Below are 20,094 nucleotides of genomic sequence, written 5' to 3' on the forward strand. Positions count from 1 at the left end.
CAAGAGTTCATAAGTTATTGAATCTGTAATTTATTAAAGTCTCTAAAGTTAGAAAGACTTCTCTTTTTAATAGAAATTTCAGGTTTCTGTGTTTTCTGGTGAGTTAATTGTTTAATTTGAATTTTTTTATTCGTTTTTTTTTTTTTTTTTTTTTGATTGATATTTAAATATCTAAGTCACTGTAATATTTTTCGAAGGAGGAAGTACAGCATATTTTCTATAATACTTAACCAATTTTTAGAATCTATTCTAGAATTCATTCATCTCTTTGAAAGAATATGTTTTCGAACTACAGAAATCAGTTGAAGATCAGCTAAACGGCAATGATAAGCAATGATGAATAAAGGACGAGCCTGATTAAGCTCCTCTTTCCATGGAATCCACTTCGTGACTTCATCAGTTTCAAAAGCATCCAAATTTTGGTCATTAATATCACGTTCAATAATTGCTTCCAGTTGTTCCTCTTTTTGTGTCAGGATAACCAATGATCGTTCTATACAGTCTTCCACTGTTACCCGTCGAACTTCTTGTCGTTTGTCCATTATTCGTTTCAGCTTCGAAAGAATCTCAAAATTAAATAGTCGGTCAATTTACATTTTCACTTACTATTCTTATTTCTTGTCTGTTCATTCATTTATTCAGTTAATTTTATTTGTTCATTTTCCTACTTTTCGGTAATTCACCTGTTTAAAAGGGAGATAAAAAGCAGATGATTCTATTACTTGAATCGAATGGATATTCCATTCAAATGTTCATAAAAATTCTGAGATACAACTGCTCTAGATGGCAAAAAGTGCTAGTGACAATTAAAATGTTAATAAGGAAATAAGCCAAATCATAATTTTAACAATGATGATAGCTATTTTTTCATATACATCTTTAATTAATATATTAATCATATTTACTATAATTCTTATCTATTGATGCAATCACTTTTACTTACATCATTTGCTTTAGTTTTTTCATGAGCGGCAAGATCGTCAGCAATTGTATTAAGTCGAACCATCAGCTCAGCTTCCTTCTTATCATTTTCCTGCATTTCATTTTGTAAAGTTCATCTCAATGTCTCAGCAATTGCTCTTTCAGAACAGTAAAAATCAAATTCTTTCAAAACCAATCAAATCAAATCAAAACATTTTTTTTTTTTTTTTTAATCCTCAACAAACCAGTGATAGATTCATAATACTTGGAGACTTACATGCAGTTAAAAAAAACCATTATGAAGTTAAGCAATCACTTTTTATGGCAGTTGAAATCAAGTAGAAAAAAATACCATTGAAACAGTAATGAACTCAACAACATCATCCAAATGTTCACATATTTTAATATCCGTACAAAACGCGTCTTCCAATTGATTCGACACGTCGAAAAATTCTTGGAAACACTCTGATAGTCCCATCGGTTCTTCCTGCATTTAATAAACGGATTAAAATTATAATTCACACGAATCAATTGCTTGATTTTTCATTCCTATATATTTCTATATATATTGAAATTTCTGTACAGCGAAATTGCAAGATTGCAACCTGTAGGAATAATAAAATAAAAATTAAGATGCATATTATTGGGCAGAACAAGCTACAGAGAGATGATCTTAATTATATAATTATATGAAGTAGTTTTAATTCATTAAACAGAAAAAAAAAAAAAAAAATGAAAAAAGATACTCGAACTCTATAGCCAACGTCCAAGGAAATATTTTTAATTCTGTTCAAGGCATCAACAACCGACATATCGGCGATCATCATATTAGCATCAATTTGACAAGCTGTAAGCTCTTTTCCTAAATTATCCAATTTATCGAACACTGCACTCATTTCGTTCGTCTGTAAAAGAAAAAATTTGAGTGAAGAGTACTGTTGATGCTTTTGAAAGAAAATGTAATTTTATAGTGCAAAAAGTTGTCAAATATCATCTGCTTCTTAGAACTCATAAAACATATAAACAATAAAATATTAAAATTCATATAAAATAACAATGGCCATACAATTCTATGCATATCAATTTCTACACCAATCGAGGCATCGTGCATTGTTCTGAGTAACGTATCCTCAGCATCTTTAACAAATTTTTGGAATTCTTTGAATCTGAGTAGAAGAATCTTTCGTTTTGCCATAAAATCCACCAGTCTATCCAGTTGTAATACAAGAACCCGTAATCTGAAAAACAGTACGTATGTCAGCAAACATAGTTTCTTGTACGAAATAAATGCCATTACACTCAAGAATTCATTCAGCTGCCGTGGAAATTTCTAAAAAACTAACTTTTCCTTAATTCGATCAAATTCTAGCTGGAAAAAAGATGATCGAATAGATTCAAATTGCGAACATAGAGCATTCGCCTCAGGCGCACATTCGGTTTCAACAAGTTTTAAAAGTTCTTCAAGCCTTACAGATACTTCTTCGACCTGAAAATTTTCTATTAATATATGAATAATTTTCTCTTCATTGCTTCTGTTAAGCAATTATTCCTGACTAACTCCTTTACTTTTTTGGAAAAACATGAAATGAATGCCAAACTATAATAATGAATATAGTTAATACAATTTATGGTATTGAATAAGCTTTCTTCCATTTATTAAAAGCAGTCCGTGCATTCATGAGTTTCTTAAAAACTTCAAAAACCAATATTTAAAATCAGATTTATTGTTTACTTTTATGTAGAACTAAACCTACATAACCTGCAGAATTTTAGAGATTACAAATCTTTATTGGAAAGTTCTTTATTGCCTCTATTAAATGAGGCATATAATATCAGAAGCATAAATTATAGTATAATGGAAAGTGAAAGAAAAAATAAAAAGTAACGCTATAAACTATTGTATTTTGTCAAATGACAGTAATTAATAATGCTCATGCATATTTGATAAAAACCTAAAACTTAGAAAAGAAAATCTATAGTGTATAAAAAAGTTATTTATATATATATATAACGAATAACGAAGTTATTTTCAATTCCTCATTAAATTGAAATTAAAATTTTTAGAAGAGAATGTATCACATAAATAATTAATAAAATGAATAAAAAATTTCGGTAAAAAAACAAAATCAAAATTTCTAATTCAAAAATGTCAAATTTTCACAAAAATTTTTACAGTAACCTGTTGTGATGTGATCGTATTCCATTGTTTGTTTTCTCGTTTGATGGTATCTAATGTGTCATAGAAATGTTGTAAGCCAGTGAAGAGATCCATTTTTGCTTTTAAGGTTTTTTGGGCCTCCTTAATAGCTACAACAAGCCCCAAAAACCTTGGGTCGTCACTCAATATTCCTTGTGCCTCTTTTTCGTAATCCTGAAAAAAAAAAAGAAAAGGAATTATTTAAATAGGAATTCAAAAACAGACAGTAGAGAGAGGCAGGATTATGAGTTGATTTCAGGATATAACAGCATCAATATCTATCTCAAAAAAAAAAAAAAAATTCGCAAATTCCTTTATTATAGACAAAATGAAGTGAAGCAAAAATGACCTCAATATTCCAATTTTTTCTTTTTTAGGAAATCAGAATGTTGGTAGTAAAGGAGAACGAGAGAAGGAAAGATGCACAAGAAACGGATGAAAGGAATGAAGTGCACGCATATATCAGCAAATGTCTTTTCAAGTGAGAATGATTTAAAACTAGAAAAACAAAAAAAAAAAAAAAAAACAAAAAAAAATAAAATTTAGACATGTTACATTGGAATGCAATATTCTCATCAAAAGATATACCATCTACCAGCTGCAGAAATATCTCATCTAACGCTAAGCCTGAATTTAATTCTAAATGAAACGAAGGAAAATCAGTCAGTAATTTTCATTGGGAAATAATTTCGTCCTCTTAATGTTCGCATACGGTAATTAATTCAAAAAAAAAAAAATTTAGTTTCGAATGCTCAAAACTAAAGTCAAATATAATAATTTGATGAATATTACTACAAATATCATGAACAAATTCAGAATTAAAAGTTAAAAGATAAAGCTTACCCCTAATTAATTTCTGAAGTCAAAAATTTTCATTTCTTTAATAAGCATAAATTCTTAGTTTGTAAACTTGAAACAAGAAAGCAGACTTGAAATCCTCGGAAATAGCCGATGACACTCCAATTCAAAAGTTCTAACATTTGTAGCAATAAATTCTCTTACAACAAACTTATTGCAGAATTTTGAATTTCGAAAACACTGATTCCCTTCCTTCACTTCATCTACACACAGCAATTCTTCGCTTTCAAGATAGATAAAAGGATGTTTAAATTATGAACTTCTCTACTTTCAAATCAACACTCTTATAAGTTCGTTGCAAATGATGTGATTCAAATTAAAGTTAAAAGTTCAAAAAACAAAATGCACTGGATCTTTATTTATGACAGAAGATATTTAGACAGCAAAGTTGAATTAGCTGAAGTTAAAATAGTGTCACCTTATAAATGACTCAGCAAGTTTTTCGTTCCGGATTTTTTCAGTAATTATGTGGACCTTTCTCCGACATATTTGAAATTCCTTAATGGCTCAGAATTTGAAAAAATTTAGGCATCATTATTCTTCGAAATGCATATGTTGCATCTCCAAATTTGAATAAAACATATCTCTCGCCTTAAAATCTAGTAAAATTACAGTTCAAATTGAAAAAAAAAAAAAAAAATTCTTTTGTGGAAGCAATCGAAAATGTGCATTCAACTGCAAAAGCAAAAGCACAAAAAGATGGAAGAGACTAAAAATACAATCCATTATTGGATGCAATGGAAGAGTAACAGGAGGAATGAATAGGCTGCAGAATTGCTAATACTGCTTTAAAGGACTGGGAAATTTCAATAAATGTCATACATGCTAAGCTATGAAACATTTTTTTTTTTTTTTTTGTTGTTGAATTCAGATGATGGCTGAATACACAATACATTCATGTAACGTTAAGTCATTGGATTAGAATAGTAACCTAGCAAAATTATCTTAGCTTTCTATAAAAATTATATTATTAAAAAACAAATCAAAAACTAAGTAATGCCAGACTTATAAATTTAGAATTTAGAATAATTATTTCTTTAGCAAGCATTTTCTGCTCTTAATATCTATCAAATTTCTTGGAAGAAGAAATAAAGATATAATTTGCATTTTTCCCTTAGTATTTTATCGATAACCAATGTGAAGTTTTCATCGTAATTTTTAAAAAATACTTTATTCAATTTCCTACTGGAAACAGTCGTCCGAAATTTTCATTGCTAGAGTTTATGATGAATCATTTTCTATAGCAAACTAAATATATAAAAATGTACCTTAATTGTTTTTGATTTTGAAAATAAGAAATTATTACTAAAAACTACGTATATAAACGATGAAAATATGGATAACAAATTAATAAGAAATAATGATCAATAATGATGACAATCGAGCAGTAAATACGATGAAATAATTTATGAAATAATTCCGTTAATTCTTAAAAAGAATTTTATTATAATATACAATTGAAAATGTGTTAGTAGTAATGAGAGCTATATGAAATTTAATAATTTAATTTCTTTTTCATTAACACACTTCAATTTTTCAATAACTTAAATCTATTCAATCTCCACTTACACTTACACAATGATCGAATCATCATCATCTGACTAACACATGGGGAGAACATTTCGGTTTTCTTAAAGCTTCAAGAGTGAGTCTCACTGCATGGATTACTATCTAGCCTCAATAATGTGATATCGGCAATTCGTTTGTTCTCCACAGGTTAAAAAGCAGTTACTTGGTGATATTTTGTTTAAAAAAAAAAACGTTATGAAAGTAGATCAACAGCACACATACACAGACACACACATACACATCACACAAATTAGAAAAACATAACAGACCTGAAGAATGTCAACAGCAAGCTGTACATCCGTCTCGCCAACCACCGACAACTCGATGACTCGCTGCTCCGCCCTTGAGAATGATTCTGTGATGGCTGTACGAAGTTCCTCCTCAATTTCCTTCAGATAACGATTTCGAAGGTTTATGACGCTGATATCAACTACATTAATGCACTGCTGACTTAGACTATTTATTTCCGCATTCAAAAATATCAATTCCGATAATTGTGGATTTCCGGTTAGCTTATTTCGAAGCACCCCAATTGCATCATGAATCATTTGTAATTGACCAATAGCTTCTGTTTTCTGATGCCATTCTTTCTGAAGTCTTTCCTTCTCAATACTGAATTCATTGGATACAGGTATAGAAGTATTACTGCCTGCAGAGAAAATACTTTCCAAATGAGTATCAATTTCAGTGATATGGTCGACCAAAATTGTAATATCTGTCCAACTTTCTATAGATTGTTCCAAAAGTTTCTTCTTTCTAGCTAATGCCGCTGCTATTTTGGCCTGAAAATTGAATTTTTTTTTTTTTTTTTTTTCAAACCGAAAATTAAGAGGATTCTTAATTTTCTTTAAATCAAAAATTTTACAACGTCATCTTATTTTAGGAAAAAAAAGTATAATGTATGCTGCATTATAGAAGAGATAAAACTTCGGATGAAAGAGAATTGACAATGGTATGCATTTAATTGTCTAAAAACGACCTCAACAGCTGACTGTAAAAAAAGCAGTTAATTTAACTGGACGAACTATAAATTACAAGAAACTTCAAACAAAACGTTCTCAAAACAATTCATAAAATAAACTCTTTAAGTTTTTGGAACATTTTACGTATATGCAAAAAAAGCAGATGTGTAAATTAAATATAAAATTAATTGCAAAAAAAAAAAAAAGATTTCACTTTCAAATGATCAAGCTAAGTCTTATGAGTAAGGATAAAACTGTCATTACAAAGGAAATATCTCTTTGGAAATGGATCTGCTCTAATATCACTTTGTAATATACAAGATTCTTCTTGAATGTTTCCCATTATTAAAAATAACTTATATCTCATAGAAATTACAAAATTTTTTCTATCTTTTCTTTTTCTTGTCTGCCTTTTTCCTTCTTATTTTATTTTCCGGTAAGCTATAAAACATAAGTTCCTGAAATAGCTCTGGATAAGTAAAAGTAAAAAAGACAAGTGGAAAGAAAATGGATGAAAGTCTGGTTGTTGTTCATACTTTTCCGTCCAATGAAGAAAATTGAAATCGACTATGTTGAAGAATAGAGGGACAGCAATGGTGAGAAAACGAAGATCCAAAAGGATTATTCATATATCATTGTAACTAATAAATTACACTGAGAAATGACTGTTTCGATGTATATTCCTATGTTCTATATTATTTACTCAAAGAAGCAATATGTAAAAGTGAATTTCATCTTGAAAATTATTGCTGACATTTTTAAAAAATTTTCTTAACGAAATTTCATTTTTTTTTTTGAAAATCTTTTAATGCACATTTTTACAGAAATTGAAAAGTTTCACTCACTCCTTAAACATCCATAACTATCACTTAAAATAGCAGTCAAATTCAGTTTGCCTTAAAAAAATTTCCAAAAACTCTCATATACAGAAACAAATAGTTAGAACAAGATTTTATAGAAAATATTCTATGTAAACATACATTTTTGGAACTTGTATCTACAAATCTTGCATAAAACTACTATTAATTCATTCTACCATAATTTTTTTTAAAATTATGGTAGTTTTTTTTAAATTAGATTCAGGCGAAATGGAATTAATTTAAAAAATAACAAAGCAATTTCGAAATTGAAAAAATAAAATTCGTAACGAAAACTTACCGCAATTCTGGATGATTCTGTTGTTTCCTCAAGTTTCTCTTTTCTTTCCTACAAAAGTAGAAATCGAAAAAATAGAGAAAACTGGGAAGTGAAAGTATCCTGTTGCTACTTTTTGTTTTTTTGATTCTTTGCTTCAGTTATTAATCATCTAGTCTTCAACAAAATTAATTCTATAAAATATTATCGAAGCCAAAAGGTGCGTCCTTCCGTCCTTTTTTGCGCAGTTATAAAAGCAATGAATTTAAATCTACTCCAACCATGAACTTCATAATTATTGATATCAAATCTTATAAATGCATTAAAAATAGGAATACACAAATGCATATGTAATTTCCAGCTATTACTCAAACTGAGCAATATAAGCAGTCAATTAATTTTTCCGGAAATTTCTGACTAGTAAACTTAATTTCCTGACCCAATTAGAACTAGCATTATCTACCTCAAATTTCTCAGTATAATCCGTTACAGTACGACAAATGTGACAAAATTACTGAACCTTTATTCTGTGTATTAATTCATCGAGACGATGTTGCAAGAAGTCACAATTAATCCATTCTTTATATTCATTTCGTGACAAAGTTTCTAGTAAGAATGTCATATGATTAATCATATCAGACTTCTCACTTTCTTCATTTTCCTTTTCATTGCCCTATAAAATTATGAGGTTATGGAAAAAAAAAACTGGCTGAAAAATCAAACAGTGGAAAAGAAAAATCACAAATTACTCAATCATTTACAATAAGAATTAAAAATATATTAAATAAATACAAGCAAATTTTCAATCAATTTTGATGATAAAAAGAAGATTTCGCTCATGAATATGACAAAGAAATATAAAATAATCTAAGTAGAAACAAATTCCTACTTGGTGATTCAGCCAATTTAGAACATTATCATAATTTTTTTCAAATGATAAAAACAGAGGTTGAACATTTTTCATATGTTGCAACAGAGCTTGCAAATCGGAACGCAGTTTGCGATATTCGCCTATATTTTGTTCATTGTTTGCAATACGCGTCTTTAACAATGCCATCCGTTCATTCTCCACTCCTTGCACTTCGCGAAGACAATCCTACATGAAAAGATGAAAGCAATGAGAAAAACAAAAAAGAATAAGTAAATATTTGCATATCTCTAATATCAGCTATAAGCAATATGAAGTTGACATGTGTGTCATGGAGCTTGCATATGGCGTAATACAACTTTACAAGTTTCTAAGTTGAAAATAAACTGAATTACATCAATTTCATGCAACAATTTCATTTATACAAAGATCGTTATACCAATATCCAAAAGTACTAACTGTCACTTGACTAATTGCTTGTTCTAAGCTACTCAAATCGGTGACAACAGTAGACATTTGTTGACGAGCCATAACGAGCCATTTTTGAAGTCGACTGTTTCCGGGGCTTTGTTTATCTAATGTTGTAGCATCAATATTTTCACCAGTTGGTACTGTAACCTTAGTTCGGACTGTTTTTTCCAATATTGCATTTCCTTGCAAATGTGATGTTACTTTTGTTGGTATTTTCTGCAACATTATAGTAAAGTACTGAAACTTGTATGAATGAAGAAGCAGAGAGGACTTCTACATCAGTCAAAATTACATCATGAAAAACCATAATTACTGAGTTCAAATTTATTTCAGTTTTTATTCCTATCCTGCCTATCATAGCCAGTAAATCAGATTTTTGTGATTCAAACTGAATCTTAAATTCACGAACTATCAGTGTCGAAAGGACAAAAATAATCAAACCTTGTTCTATATAATAATTTGAAGTATGTTGCAAAAATCACGAAATATTAGAAAACATACTCGTTTTATGGTACTGATACGCTTTCTCAGTTCAGAAAGACGATTGTTAACAACTTGCTGTACTTGATCATTTCCAAATCTTGCGATATCATCGCGAATCCTCTCACAATATTGCAACAATTCCTTGTCATCTTCGTCAATCAGATTGCGTTTCTCACGCTCTGAACGCGTAATTCTCTCTTCAATCTGGAAAAAATTTTGAAATCAAATACAAATCCGAAAATTAAATTCTTTTTTGAATTCTACTGCAAAGTTTTAAATTGAATTTCCAAAAAATAAACAATTCCTGTTGTAATACTTTAGCTGCAGTATTTTCAAATTCACGCCAAAATTTGGAAAGTTCATCCAGATGTGGTTTCAATTGCTGGAATTTTTCCACTGTTTCTAATGATGCATCCTCGCACTGCTTGATAACGCATTCAGTTTCTTCTACGGAAGCTGAAATTGAAGAAAAATAGCTTTGACCGTTAAGTAAAAGTGATAAATCAAAAACCTGCAAGTTTAGGGAGTATTTCTTGCTCAAAAGCTTCATTCACTAATTCCAGGCTTTCCTGAAGATGTATTTCTACTTACAATACTTCTGTAATTTAAAATTGTATCAGGTAGCTATAATAATTGGTACTAAACATATATTTCAAGATGAAAATAATTACAAATGCTTATGAAACACAGAAAATGAAAGTAATTAACTAAATGCAAAGGAAACGTCAAAAGAAGAGAGTCTAAGAACGGAAACATTGACTATTTACAAGATTGGAACTTTTTCCATTTAAGTTATCCATTTAGAAAACACGACAAGAAAAAAATTGATGCATACCTTCACTGTAAACTTGTTTTAGATGCGCAAGAAGTCGTTTGAATTTTTTCGCTGGAGCGCCATCCGCTTCCATCTAAAATTTCAAAGCAATAAAATTAGGCCTGCTTCATATGAAAATAAGTAAAAATTTTCGAAAAAAAGAAGAAAGAAAACTGCTATGATTCAAAGAAACTCAAATTACCTTATATTCTTTCAAAGATTTTTGAATAGCAGCAGCTGAATCACTGGATTTCCATCGTTCCATCTTTTGATTCAACGCTTCTGCATTAGAAAGAAGCTGATAATGTGCTTGCACTCGATGAAGGTATTGCAAATGACGTGGAGCTGCAACTGCTAGAGTATTGAATCGAATCTTCAATGGTTCTAGCAATTCCACGGCAATTTCGCGTTCGTCTACCTTTCGGTTAAGGTAAATAGTTTGAAATCGTTCCGATCGATAAGGGAATTCCGAGAAATGAATCTGTAAAAAAAAAAAGAAGATTTCTAATACTAAAAGCATACAATGAAACGATATGCTTAAATATTTCAAAAAATCATTTAAAGACTTTTTTTTTAACCTAGGTATGAATATCCATCTGTTCATCCTCAGATTTTAATAAGCAGTTATCAATATTGAACGTATAAACCTTATGATGACTAATTGATTCATTGATATTAGACAGTGATAATTGTACATCGTCCACCCGTATATCTACCGGATTTTGTATCATTTGTTCTGCAGTACATAACCATTGTGCCAATTCAGATAATTTTTCTGGCAATTCACATTCCAAGCTATGACTCCATTCTTCCAAAAGATCTCCAATCCTTTTCCAACTATAAATAACATTTTGAAAATTTTTGTATTAAAATCAAATTATGATTAAGAGTAGCAGGAATCATAACAGATCATAGAGTAAGCATTTCTCAGCTGGACATCGCACTCATAAAAAAGCCTGTTATCTATATTGGATGAATAGAATGAAAGTATAATCTTATTTAAGTAGAACATTCTCAATTGGAAGAACACAAAAAATATGTCAGGTAATTGTTGTCTTATCTCTCTACATTTATCAATTACGACTATTAAAAACAAAAGATGCGTAATTTCAGTTTAGTTTCTTCTTCATCTATGCTTTTTTCTTTTTTGCTAAAAACAAATTGTAATTCACAAGATATTTTAGAAATGTGAATTTATTTTAACCTGTCATCAACATCATTTTTATTGCTTTTTTTTTCTTCAAGCAGTAGAGAAAAGAGAAAATATATATGTGTGTTTATGTTTGATTTTAATGACTGTTTCAAGCATGTATTTCTCTGACGAAATAAAAAACTGATTATTTTCAAGGGAAATTTTTGAAAAGTGAATTTTTGCTATGTTTAAATAGAAACTTTAAAGGAACAAATGCGGTTTGATTTAAATAAGCCATTAAACTACTGATTGTATAAACATTCAGCAAAATCAAGTTCGAATGTCTCTACTTACTGCTGTTATGTACACAAAATCCTATTCAAAAAACACTTTATTTACAACTCCTAATTCTCATTAAAATAAAGCATTAAAGCACACTTTCTTCCTGATAATTGTTTCAGAAAGCAAAATTTTTTTTCTGTTTAAACTTTGTTCATTTTAAAGTTTATTAGTTTACGCTTTATTGTTTATGTTATTTACTATATACAGTACATGCTATTTTTACAGAAGATTAAACTGTTAAACCTTTTACCAAATTCTGTTCTTTTAACGTTACCTTTGATGTACTGAAGTTTCAAGTACAGAAAATAAGTTTTTAGCAGCTTAGCTAGCTAATATCAACATAATATTTCAGCTAATATCAACAACCATAATCTAGGATATACTGATAAAATAAACATCGAAAGGAGAAACGATATTATTTCTACTTAACTTTTCCTTCCATTCATCATTATATTTTCAAAATCAATCGTTACTATGCTAATTTTATCAATAAAAATGGAAGGAAAGAGAAATAAGAATTTCTGAAAGATATACTCTGTACAGTACAGAAGAATATGCATAGTATATATGAATGTCTTTTCTACCACTACCGCCCGTACTTCAAGATATTTCTGTTAATTTAATGAAGCCTCGATGCAATTCTAGACAATGTCAGGCAATTACCATACCTCTTGGATTAGATTTACCTGAGAATGAATCATTAAAAAGATAAATGTATCAATTTTTTGAAGTGCTAAATGATATTTAATAGATTTTCTTGATTTCTAAACAAGCTATAGGTGTAAGCTTACCTGGCTTCAATTTGATTCCATTCACCTTCCGGTAATTTAGTAGCATATTCGCGAAGTGAATAATATGCATTGCGATGCTCAAAATACTGTTTTCGTAATGATAGATATGTCTGCAGTATATATGCAATTTAAGATAAGTTAACACATCAAATCTTGATTTTGGTCATGTATATAGATAATATAGCTTAACCAGAATGTCATAATTGTTAGATCTAACTAGATTTTGCTAGCAAGTTCGGTATATTACTTTATACGAAATGCTAAGTAGTGCGGTTATATTTTAAGAATAAACAGTGAAAAATGTGGAAAATTAAATGACAGTCATATAAAAAAAAAGAATTTGAAATTAAAAAACTGCCAAAGACCTGAAGAGGTATATAGATAAACAGGGTTACTGTTAACTATAGTATCAATTAAAACAGCATATATTTACTTCAATAACATTAATAAAAGATCTCAAGATGCTAAAAGTGCCTTTATTCAAAGAAGTTAATTTATAGTTTGGGCAAATAATAATGGTTATATTTCATGGTAACGGTTTATTAAAGTGAATATAAGCAAATAAGTTACCTGATATTGATCATAAAGTGGTGCATCAACAGATGATCTTAAGATGCTCAAAGTATCTTCCATCCAGGAAATCAACGAATGGTCATCAATCATTTGACATGTAGCGATCGGTCGTAAATGCTTTAAGGTACGAATGAACTGTGATACATAAGTAATCACAGATCGTTTATCTGATTTGTCACATAACATATCTTCCACATCAAGTAATGGTCGTATATGCAGATGTTCCTTTGCTAGTCGAAACGCCTGAAATTTCATTATTTACATATTCCACCTATATAGACAGCAGGAAATGGGCTATATATAAACAAAAGCATGTAAGGATATAAAAATTTAATGTAAATCTTTAGAATTAGGAATGGAATAATTAATTTTTTTTTTTTTTAGAAAATTTAAGTGCATTCTCAACTTAAAACTTCCCAAATTTATTGAGTAGATTTTATCTACCTGCTGAAGATTTGTTTTTGGATTGCTTCGATACACAATGTCCATGTCCACCAATTCAGGTCTTATACGATGTATCAGTGCATTGAAAGCAATTCCATCACGCCAACTTTTATCCATATCAGTCAGATTGATATTATAAGGTCTTAAAGATAAGTAAATAGTGTTTCATTAATTTTCAATATAACTTCTTAGAGTTATTTCCTTTTTTCTGTATCATATTTCGAATTCATTTAATTGATTTGATTATCTTCATTTCCCAAATATTTCATTCTCGAGTAATTTTTGCAAAATCATTTGTCTCTTATTTCTTTGTTCAAAATATTTCTAGTCTTGAAGACTGCAAATCATTTTAAATCAGTTTAACACTTATTTTCCTTAAAATGTATGAACAATATTGAGCAAATCAATCAACATTCAAACTACCTTGCAAGTTGTGCATTTACCCATCGTAATACTACACGATCAACAGGTGCTTTTAGACGTCCAATACGTAACTGATGTGGTAATTTACCAAAGGGACTATTTCCGTTGCCAATTCTAGACGTTGATGGGCTATTGGCCAATTCTAGCTCAAATCCCCATTCTTTCAACAACTGGACGTTAGTCTCGATCTATAAGAGTGTGTACAAAGAAGAGTAAAGATGTAATCCCTACTTTTTTAAATTTGATTTAAAAAAATACTTAACAAAGAAAATATTATTTAAGAAAATTTGATCAAATTAAGCAATTTTATACCTGGAAATGAAGGATCATCTGCCAAATGAGTCCACAAATTATTCGAGGATTTCCATTGGCTATATCTGCTGGATTATTGTTCACCAAATCAAGACCGCGACGTCGCAAAGCTGCTAGTGCTGTTGTTAAATTGCTGATATGGTGTACCCGTTTTGATTCTTTTGCCTTATTAATTGGCTAGAAATTTTGAAATTTCATTGAAATTCATTAATGCAAAAAAAAATTATATATTATCTTGCAAATTCAAGCACATTTTGAAAATTCAAGAGAAAAATTCTGTTTGAAATTTCAAATTCATTTTCAACCTTATTTCGTTTCAATTTTACATTTATTATTAAATAGTGAACAAAAAGAAGGCTGGCCATTAATTTGACCAAGTCATTAATTTTTGAATTCTATGACTTTCCATTTCTACTCTATTTTCATCAGATTCATTAATTAAAAAGAATCAAAATATTTTTTTCAGCAAAACATAACTAATATTCTACTTCAGAAAATCTTGAAAGAATCTGTTGATAGTATTACAAAATGCTCAATGAGATAACAACATACCAGTGCTTCACCGGTAAGAACTTCGATAAGATGGCATAATAATACACCATCTCTGAGATCCTCAAATAGATCTTCCACCAGTTCTGACGAACTATGCTAAAAAAATTATTTTATTACTTAATTAACAACATTTGCTAAATTAATAAAAGTTACTTTAACCACATTTGAATCATATTTTACTACACAACTTTATATCTTCAAAATAATGGATTTGAAGATTTCAATTCAGAATATTGTTAAATGATACTAGCAAAAGGACGAATTAAATATGCCAATATTATCAAGCAAGAACAGTTTGAGCACCAAGGAAAGGAATAAATAAAATGATTCAGTATTTGATATTATGTACTTTTATATGATGGAACTTATTCACAAATAAGTGTTTTTGTTAGTGCGTTGAATATTTACTTATATTTTTGTAATTTTACTTTTTATAACTTCTTATAATTTTACTTTTGCTTTTGTTTCCCCATTACATTGTTAAGTTTGACCATTATGAAATGGTAAATATTACTGAATTGTGAAATGAAGTAATAATTAGATGAAAATTTTGTTATTATTTCTAAATAATAAATTCACTTGCTATGCTTTTAAATGGATTCTTTCATAAGCGAGAATTATCAGAGGTAAGTAAACTTGACAATATGACTTTGCTGAAAGCCATTTATGATTGAAGTTTAAATAAATTACAATAACAGATCTTCAAATTAAGAAAACTGCATAAGTGATAAGAAAATCACCACTATTCTGATATATCATCATAGAATAATTTGTAAAAATATTCAAAAATGGAAAATGTAACTATTTACTATTTGCTTGTGACATTATTTATTACCTTATGGTCCCACTCATGATAACTGTATGATTTGTTTACGAAAAATCAAATAGTTTCTCCTCCATATTCACTGCTTATTTTTTCAAAAGAAACTTCAATGAAAATTATTTGCGCAAAGAATTATTCACTTTTTTGTCAAACTTCTGGGAAGAAAGCATCGAAAATAAACTGTAACTGATTTATAGGAAAAATGAAAGGATTCTTGAAAGCATAAATGAAATGGAGGTAATATCAACAGAATAGCAATGGGATGGTACTAAAGCTTATAAAATCCAATGTACTGCTCTTGAAATTTATAAAAACTTATACAAAACTTTTCTTCTCTTCATTTTTCTACTCCACCCTAAAATTTGTTTATGTGTTTTTGCTTTTTTAGAATATTCTCAGAGTTATACTGAAATAAAAACAAAATCATTTGAGAAGTTTTAGTGTGAATTTTTGTACCATTCTGTATTTTGACACAAATTAGCGAACATTCAAATTCGGATCACAACAGCTGCAGAAGAATGATGAATTTATAATTGATGAAATGTTCATTTACGAGTGAAGTTGTCTAATGAAATATTAATGAAATATATTAAAAGTATAATCGTACGGGCGCAAGGATGAAGAGAAAAATGCAAATAGATGAATGATTTCGGAGCGACAAAAATATACCCAATGATAAATCAAATTTCATAGTAATTTACACAAAGATCGCTTATTCTTACTCAATATCAATTTAATTTTTAAATTACGAAATTAATGCAAAACATATAATAATGTTTTATTTCGTACCTCAATCAAAATGAGTCTAAAAAAAAAGATTCAGTTTATCTTGCAGACTTAATGAATAATAGCTAATCGCTTCTCTACCAGAAAGTGAGTGTAAATTTTTCTTTTCACAACAAATTTTAATTGATGATTTACTAGGATTAACATTTTTTAATTTGCACCTAAATATCTGTAAATCATTTCTCATTCATTTCTTAGCTTTCTTTCTTTTTTTCTTCTGGAATGAACAACATGACTGGTAAAAGTTAACTTGAATGGTCAAAATTAGCACCAATAAAATAGAATTTTTATTAGAATTCTTTAGTGACAGTTGATCCCTATTTAATGAAAAAAAATTTTCTTTTTTTTTTTTTTTTGGCTAGTTGATTTTACCCAATGATACCTTTTTCAAACTGTTTCTAACTATCTATTACTCACTACATTACACACTTTTGACAGCAAAATTACTGCAAGATAAAAACGATAAATTCAAAAAAAAAAAAAAAAAAAAAAAATGCAAAATGTTATAGCAATAAAAACGGTGAGAAAACTAACAGTTTCAAGATGATAATTGACCCATTTTGTAAATGTCTTCTTTTGCATCTCATCGTGTTCATCTGAAACTGCATGCAGTCTATGATGTATATTTATCATTAATGATAAGTAATAATTCTTGTAGGAAACAAAAAAAAATTAGTGTATTAAATTGAATAAATTATGCAGTTAATAAATAAATAATCAGATCTGCACAAATATTATTCCAAATAATAAATAAATAAACAGCTCCACACAAATATAATTTCAGATTTTGAATTTATTCATTGATTTGTAATCTTGAACTAGGTTGATTAATATTTGTTGAATTTTCCAAAAGGAATATTGTTGGTTTTCTTGGAAAAAATACATTATTTAATATCATTATCTTTTTGGAATATATTTTCTCTCAGCGAGATTATAGCTATATAAAATAGTACTGAATAGTAATAGCAGTTTGAGTCTATTGCTTTAAACTTAATCGTATGCCATGAAAATGATGAAGTAGGTTAGTGGCAAATTCTGATGACTGCACAGCTGTCACCAAGAAAGAAAAGCTTTTATAGTTTTTTTAACCGATAAAAGAATAATTCCAAAATGATAGTGAAGTTAGGGAGTGATGACAGTATAGGATGACAAGAAAACACTGGAAGGAGAAGACTATTTCGTTGATGCTTTATTAATATTCAATTTTATTCTTTTTTTTTTTTTTTTTTTCTTTTTTGCTGATCACATGAAACACAGACAATGATCATACGACAGAGAGAATTGCTATTGGATTGATAAGTTTATGTTTTAATTTAAATAATGTCAGCCACTTTTTGGAATCAACGTACGGAAAAAAAAAAAGAGCGAACGAATCGTTTCAATCTTTCGAAGTTCAGAACAGCAATATGAATGTATTAAATTAGGTAACCATTTTAAGTTTCCCTTCCTTTCATAACGATTACTTATACTGACAAGCAATTACTCACAAATGATTCTTTCCAAATTTAACTATCTGGAAATTCTTATTATTGTAGGATGTTTTTTTATGATTTGTTTAACGTTTTAAAAATATTCTTTTTGTTAAAATCAAGAGAGATGATTGTTACTAAACATTATGATAATTAACAAAATATTAAAAGAAATGCTTACGTCGGAAAAATGGAAAGCATGTACAGCATGGTGCGGACATGTACATAAAAGTTCTGCAAATGATATAACTAAGAACAGTAAAATTAACGTCGTATTTATTTTCAGCGTAAGTAAAACAACAATAAAAGTATTACTGAATACATCTAAGGATATAATGCTACAGCAATAGAATAACATCCTTCTTATTTCTAATTAATTAGATTAGAGTAACTAATGGATACCTATGCAAGATATTGCGTAGGTTTACTTATGAGTTATCAAGAAAGTTAAAATAGCCCCATAAAATTTTTTTTAATATGCACTAAATTAATAAAGATCTATTCATAGTATCAAACATAAAGTCCATGCACTCATTACTAAAATTTGAGACATTAAGTAAAAAAAAACAAAAAACAAACAAAAAACACAAGAAATGCACAGGTGGTTTTACTGGCTTCAGTCCCAGTTATTTTATTAGTGATGATGAAAAATAGAGTAAACAACATTGAGGGTGGAGATTTCTGATCATCACATGATGTGAAGCAAGATAGGAAAGAAATTTATTTTATGTAATAATACATACACACATATATATATATATATACCTACCCACCACACCCAGAGACATATACAGACAGATAGAAACAACAAATATTGATGATTGAAGTCCTTACAAATACACTAACTAGCATTATTAGAGTTTAATTGGTTTGGGTGACAACAACGATGAAAGCGACTAGGTGGCAACAACCGTGCAATGCTGCTTACTCATCGGTGATCAACAATAATCTTAAGAACAACACACTGAAACGACGATGTGACATATTTGTCTGTCACCGAGATATCTTCCAACTTCGAAAGCCATCAATAACCTCATCTTATTAAATTTAGTAACTATAATGTTTGAGCATATGATTGTTTCAATACATTGGAATTTTCAATTTTTCATTTGTATCTCGCAATTCTATCAAATGATGATGTTTCGTATGCAGCATGTTGTAATGTTTCTGCTATACATTGAACAACTCATCATTTCATACAGTACTGTTCGGGTAAATAGGATGATATTTAACTAACTGTTGACTGTGATACGGGTAATCATCAAACTCGTTACAATAAATTGGTTGACTTAAATCAAACTAGTTACCATAAATTGGTTGGTTTAATTTTTGAATATATTTAATAAAAGTATTACACTGAAATGCAGGACAATTTTTTTTTTTTTCTTTTTTTTGTTATTAAAGATTATAAGATGAAAAAAAAAGTGCGCATCTATTTCTCATGCTATTTTTGTACTTCCGGATTCTTTTGCGGAAGAAACAATTCCTTTTTTTTTTTTTGAAAAATTAAGAAATTTCAAATAAATTCAAACCTCTGCTAGATGAGAGTCGTCCTGGTGAATCCATTCGTGAATTGCTAAAATATATGTTAAGTTTTTCTCTTTTTTTTTTTTTTTTTCAATCATTAATTTTTATTAAAATTGCAATAAAACGTAATGACGTAAACGCGAATACAGTATAATGAATATTAAAAATATTCACTGTATAATAGGAATTGTTATTAATAAATCATTTCACTCATCCAAATATATCAATCTAATTTTATAAATGGAAATAGCAATTTCTTTCATTAGTTCATTTTTAAATAATATTTTTTGATAAAAAATTTTATGAAAATCATGAACAGTGTAAATAATATATATGCATAATTTGAAATAGCTTATTAACAGCATTTATAGAACAACCATTTATTAAGCAACATTAATTGCATAAATTCTAAGTAACGATAATATGTAGCTAAGCAATTTAAAATATTACACATAATAAATCCATCGGAAAAGATAAGCAAATGTCCACTGAAACCAATTCAACATATTTATGCATATACATAACATTCTTCTTTATCAGTAAACAAATAAACAAATAATATAAGTTAATAAATTTATATTAAGTTAAAAAATATAAGTTAAAAAACATATATATATATATATATATAATAAACTATAAAAAG

The 20,094-nt window shown here is 28.7% G+C and overlaps 1 protein-coding gene across 2 annotated transcripts in view; it reads right to left on the minus strand.

Annotated features, from left to right (window-relative positions):
* Bm11366 (nuclear anchorage defective protein ANC-1, putative) overlaps positions 1-19,490 on the minus strand; it is a gene marked incomplete at both ends in the record, with an annotated part of 51,542 nt that extends 32,052 nt beyond the window's left edge. Inside the window, 25 exons of one of the 2 annotated variants that reach the window (XM_043079679.1) lie at positions 354-566; positions 944-1,033; positions 1,274-1,408; positions 1,668-1,826; positions 1,988-2,159; positions 2,265-2,407; positions 3,101-3,292; positions 5,815-6,327; positions 7,666-7,713; positions 8,162-8,314; positions 8,531-8,737; positions 8,969-9,196; positions 9,482-9,667; positions 9,780-9,919; positions 10,299-10,371; positions 10,480-10,758; positions 10,925-11,114; positions 12,543-12,652; positions 13,113-13,358; positions 13,560-13,701; positions 13,983-14,170; positions 14,295-14,471; positions 14,847-14,942; positions 16,990-17,051; positions 19,457-19,490. In XM_043079679.1, the coding sequence (XP_042935613.1) occupies positions 354-566; positions 944-1,033; positions 1,274-1,408; positions 1,668-1,826; positions 1,988-2,159; positions 2,265-2,407; positions 3,101-3,292; positions 5,815-6,327; positions 7,666-7,713; positions 8,162-8,314; positions 8,531-8,737; positions 8,969-9,196; positions 9,482-9,667; positions 9,780-9,919; positions 10,299-10,371; positions 10,480-10,758; positions 10,925-11,114; positions 12,543-12,652; positions 13,113-13,358; positions 13,560-13,701; positions 13,983-14,170; positions 14,295-14,471; positions 14,847-14,942; positions 16,990-17,051; positions 19,457-19,490 (4,176 nt within the window). Of the gene's footprint in view, positions 1-353; positions 567-943; positions 1,034-1,273; positions 1,409-1,667; positions 1,827-1,987; positions 2,160-2,264; positions 2,408-3,100; positions 3,293-5,814; positions 6,328-7,665; positions 7,714-8,161; positions 8,315-8,530; positions 8,738-8,968; positions 9,197-9,481; positions 9,668-9,779; positions 9,920-10,298; positions 10,372-10,479; positions 10,759-10,924; positions 11,115-12,542; positions 12,653-13,112; positions 13,359-13,559; positions 13,702-13,982; positions 14,171-14,294; positions 14,472-14,846; positions 14,943-16,989; positions 17,052-18,105; positions 18,146-19,456 lie in introns of those variants that run through there. The other variant, XM_043079680.1, reaches the window with a different exon arrangement.
* Positions 19,491-20,094: the final 604 nt, after the last annotated feature.

This window comes from Brugia malayi (genome assembly GCF_000002995.4).
Source record: "Brugia malayi strain FR3 genome assembly, contig: Bm_v4_Chr3_scaffold_001, whole genome shotgun sequence".
NCBI lineage: Eukaryota > Metazoa > Nematoda > Chromadorea > Rhabditida > Onchocercidae > Brugia > Brugia malayi.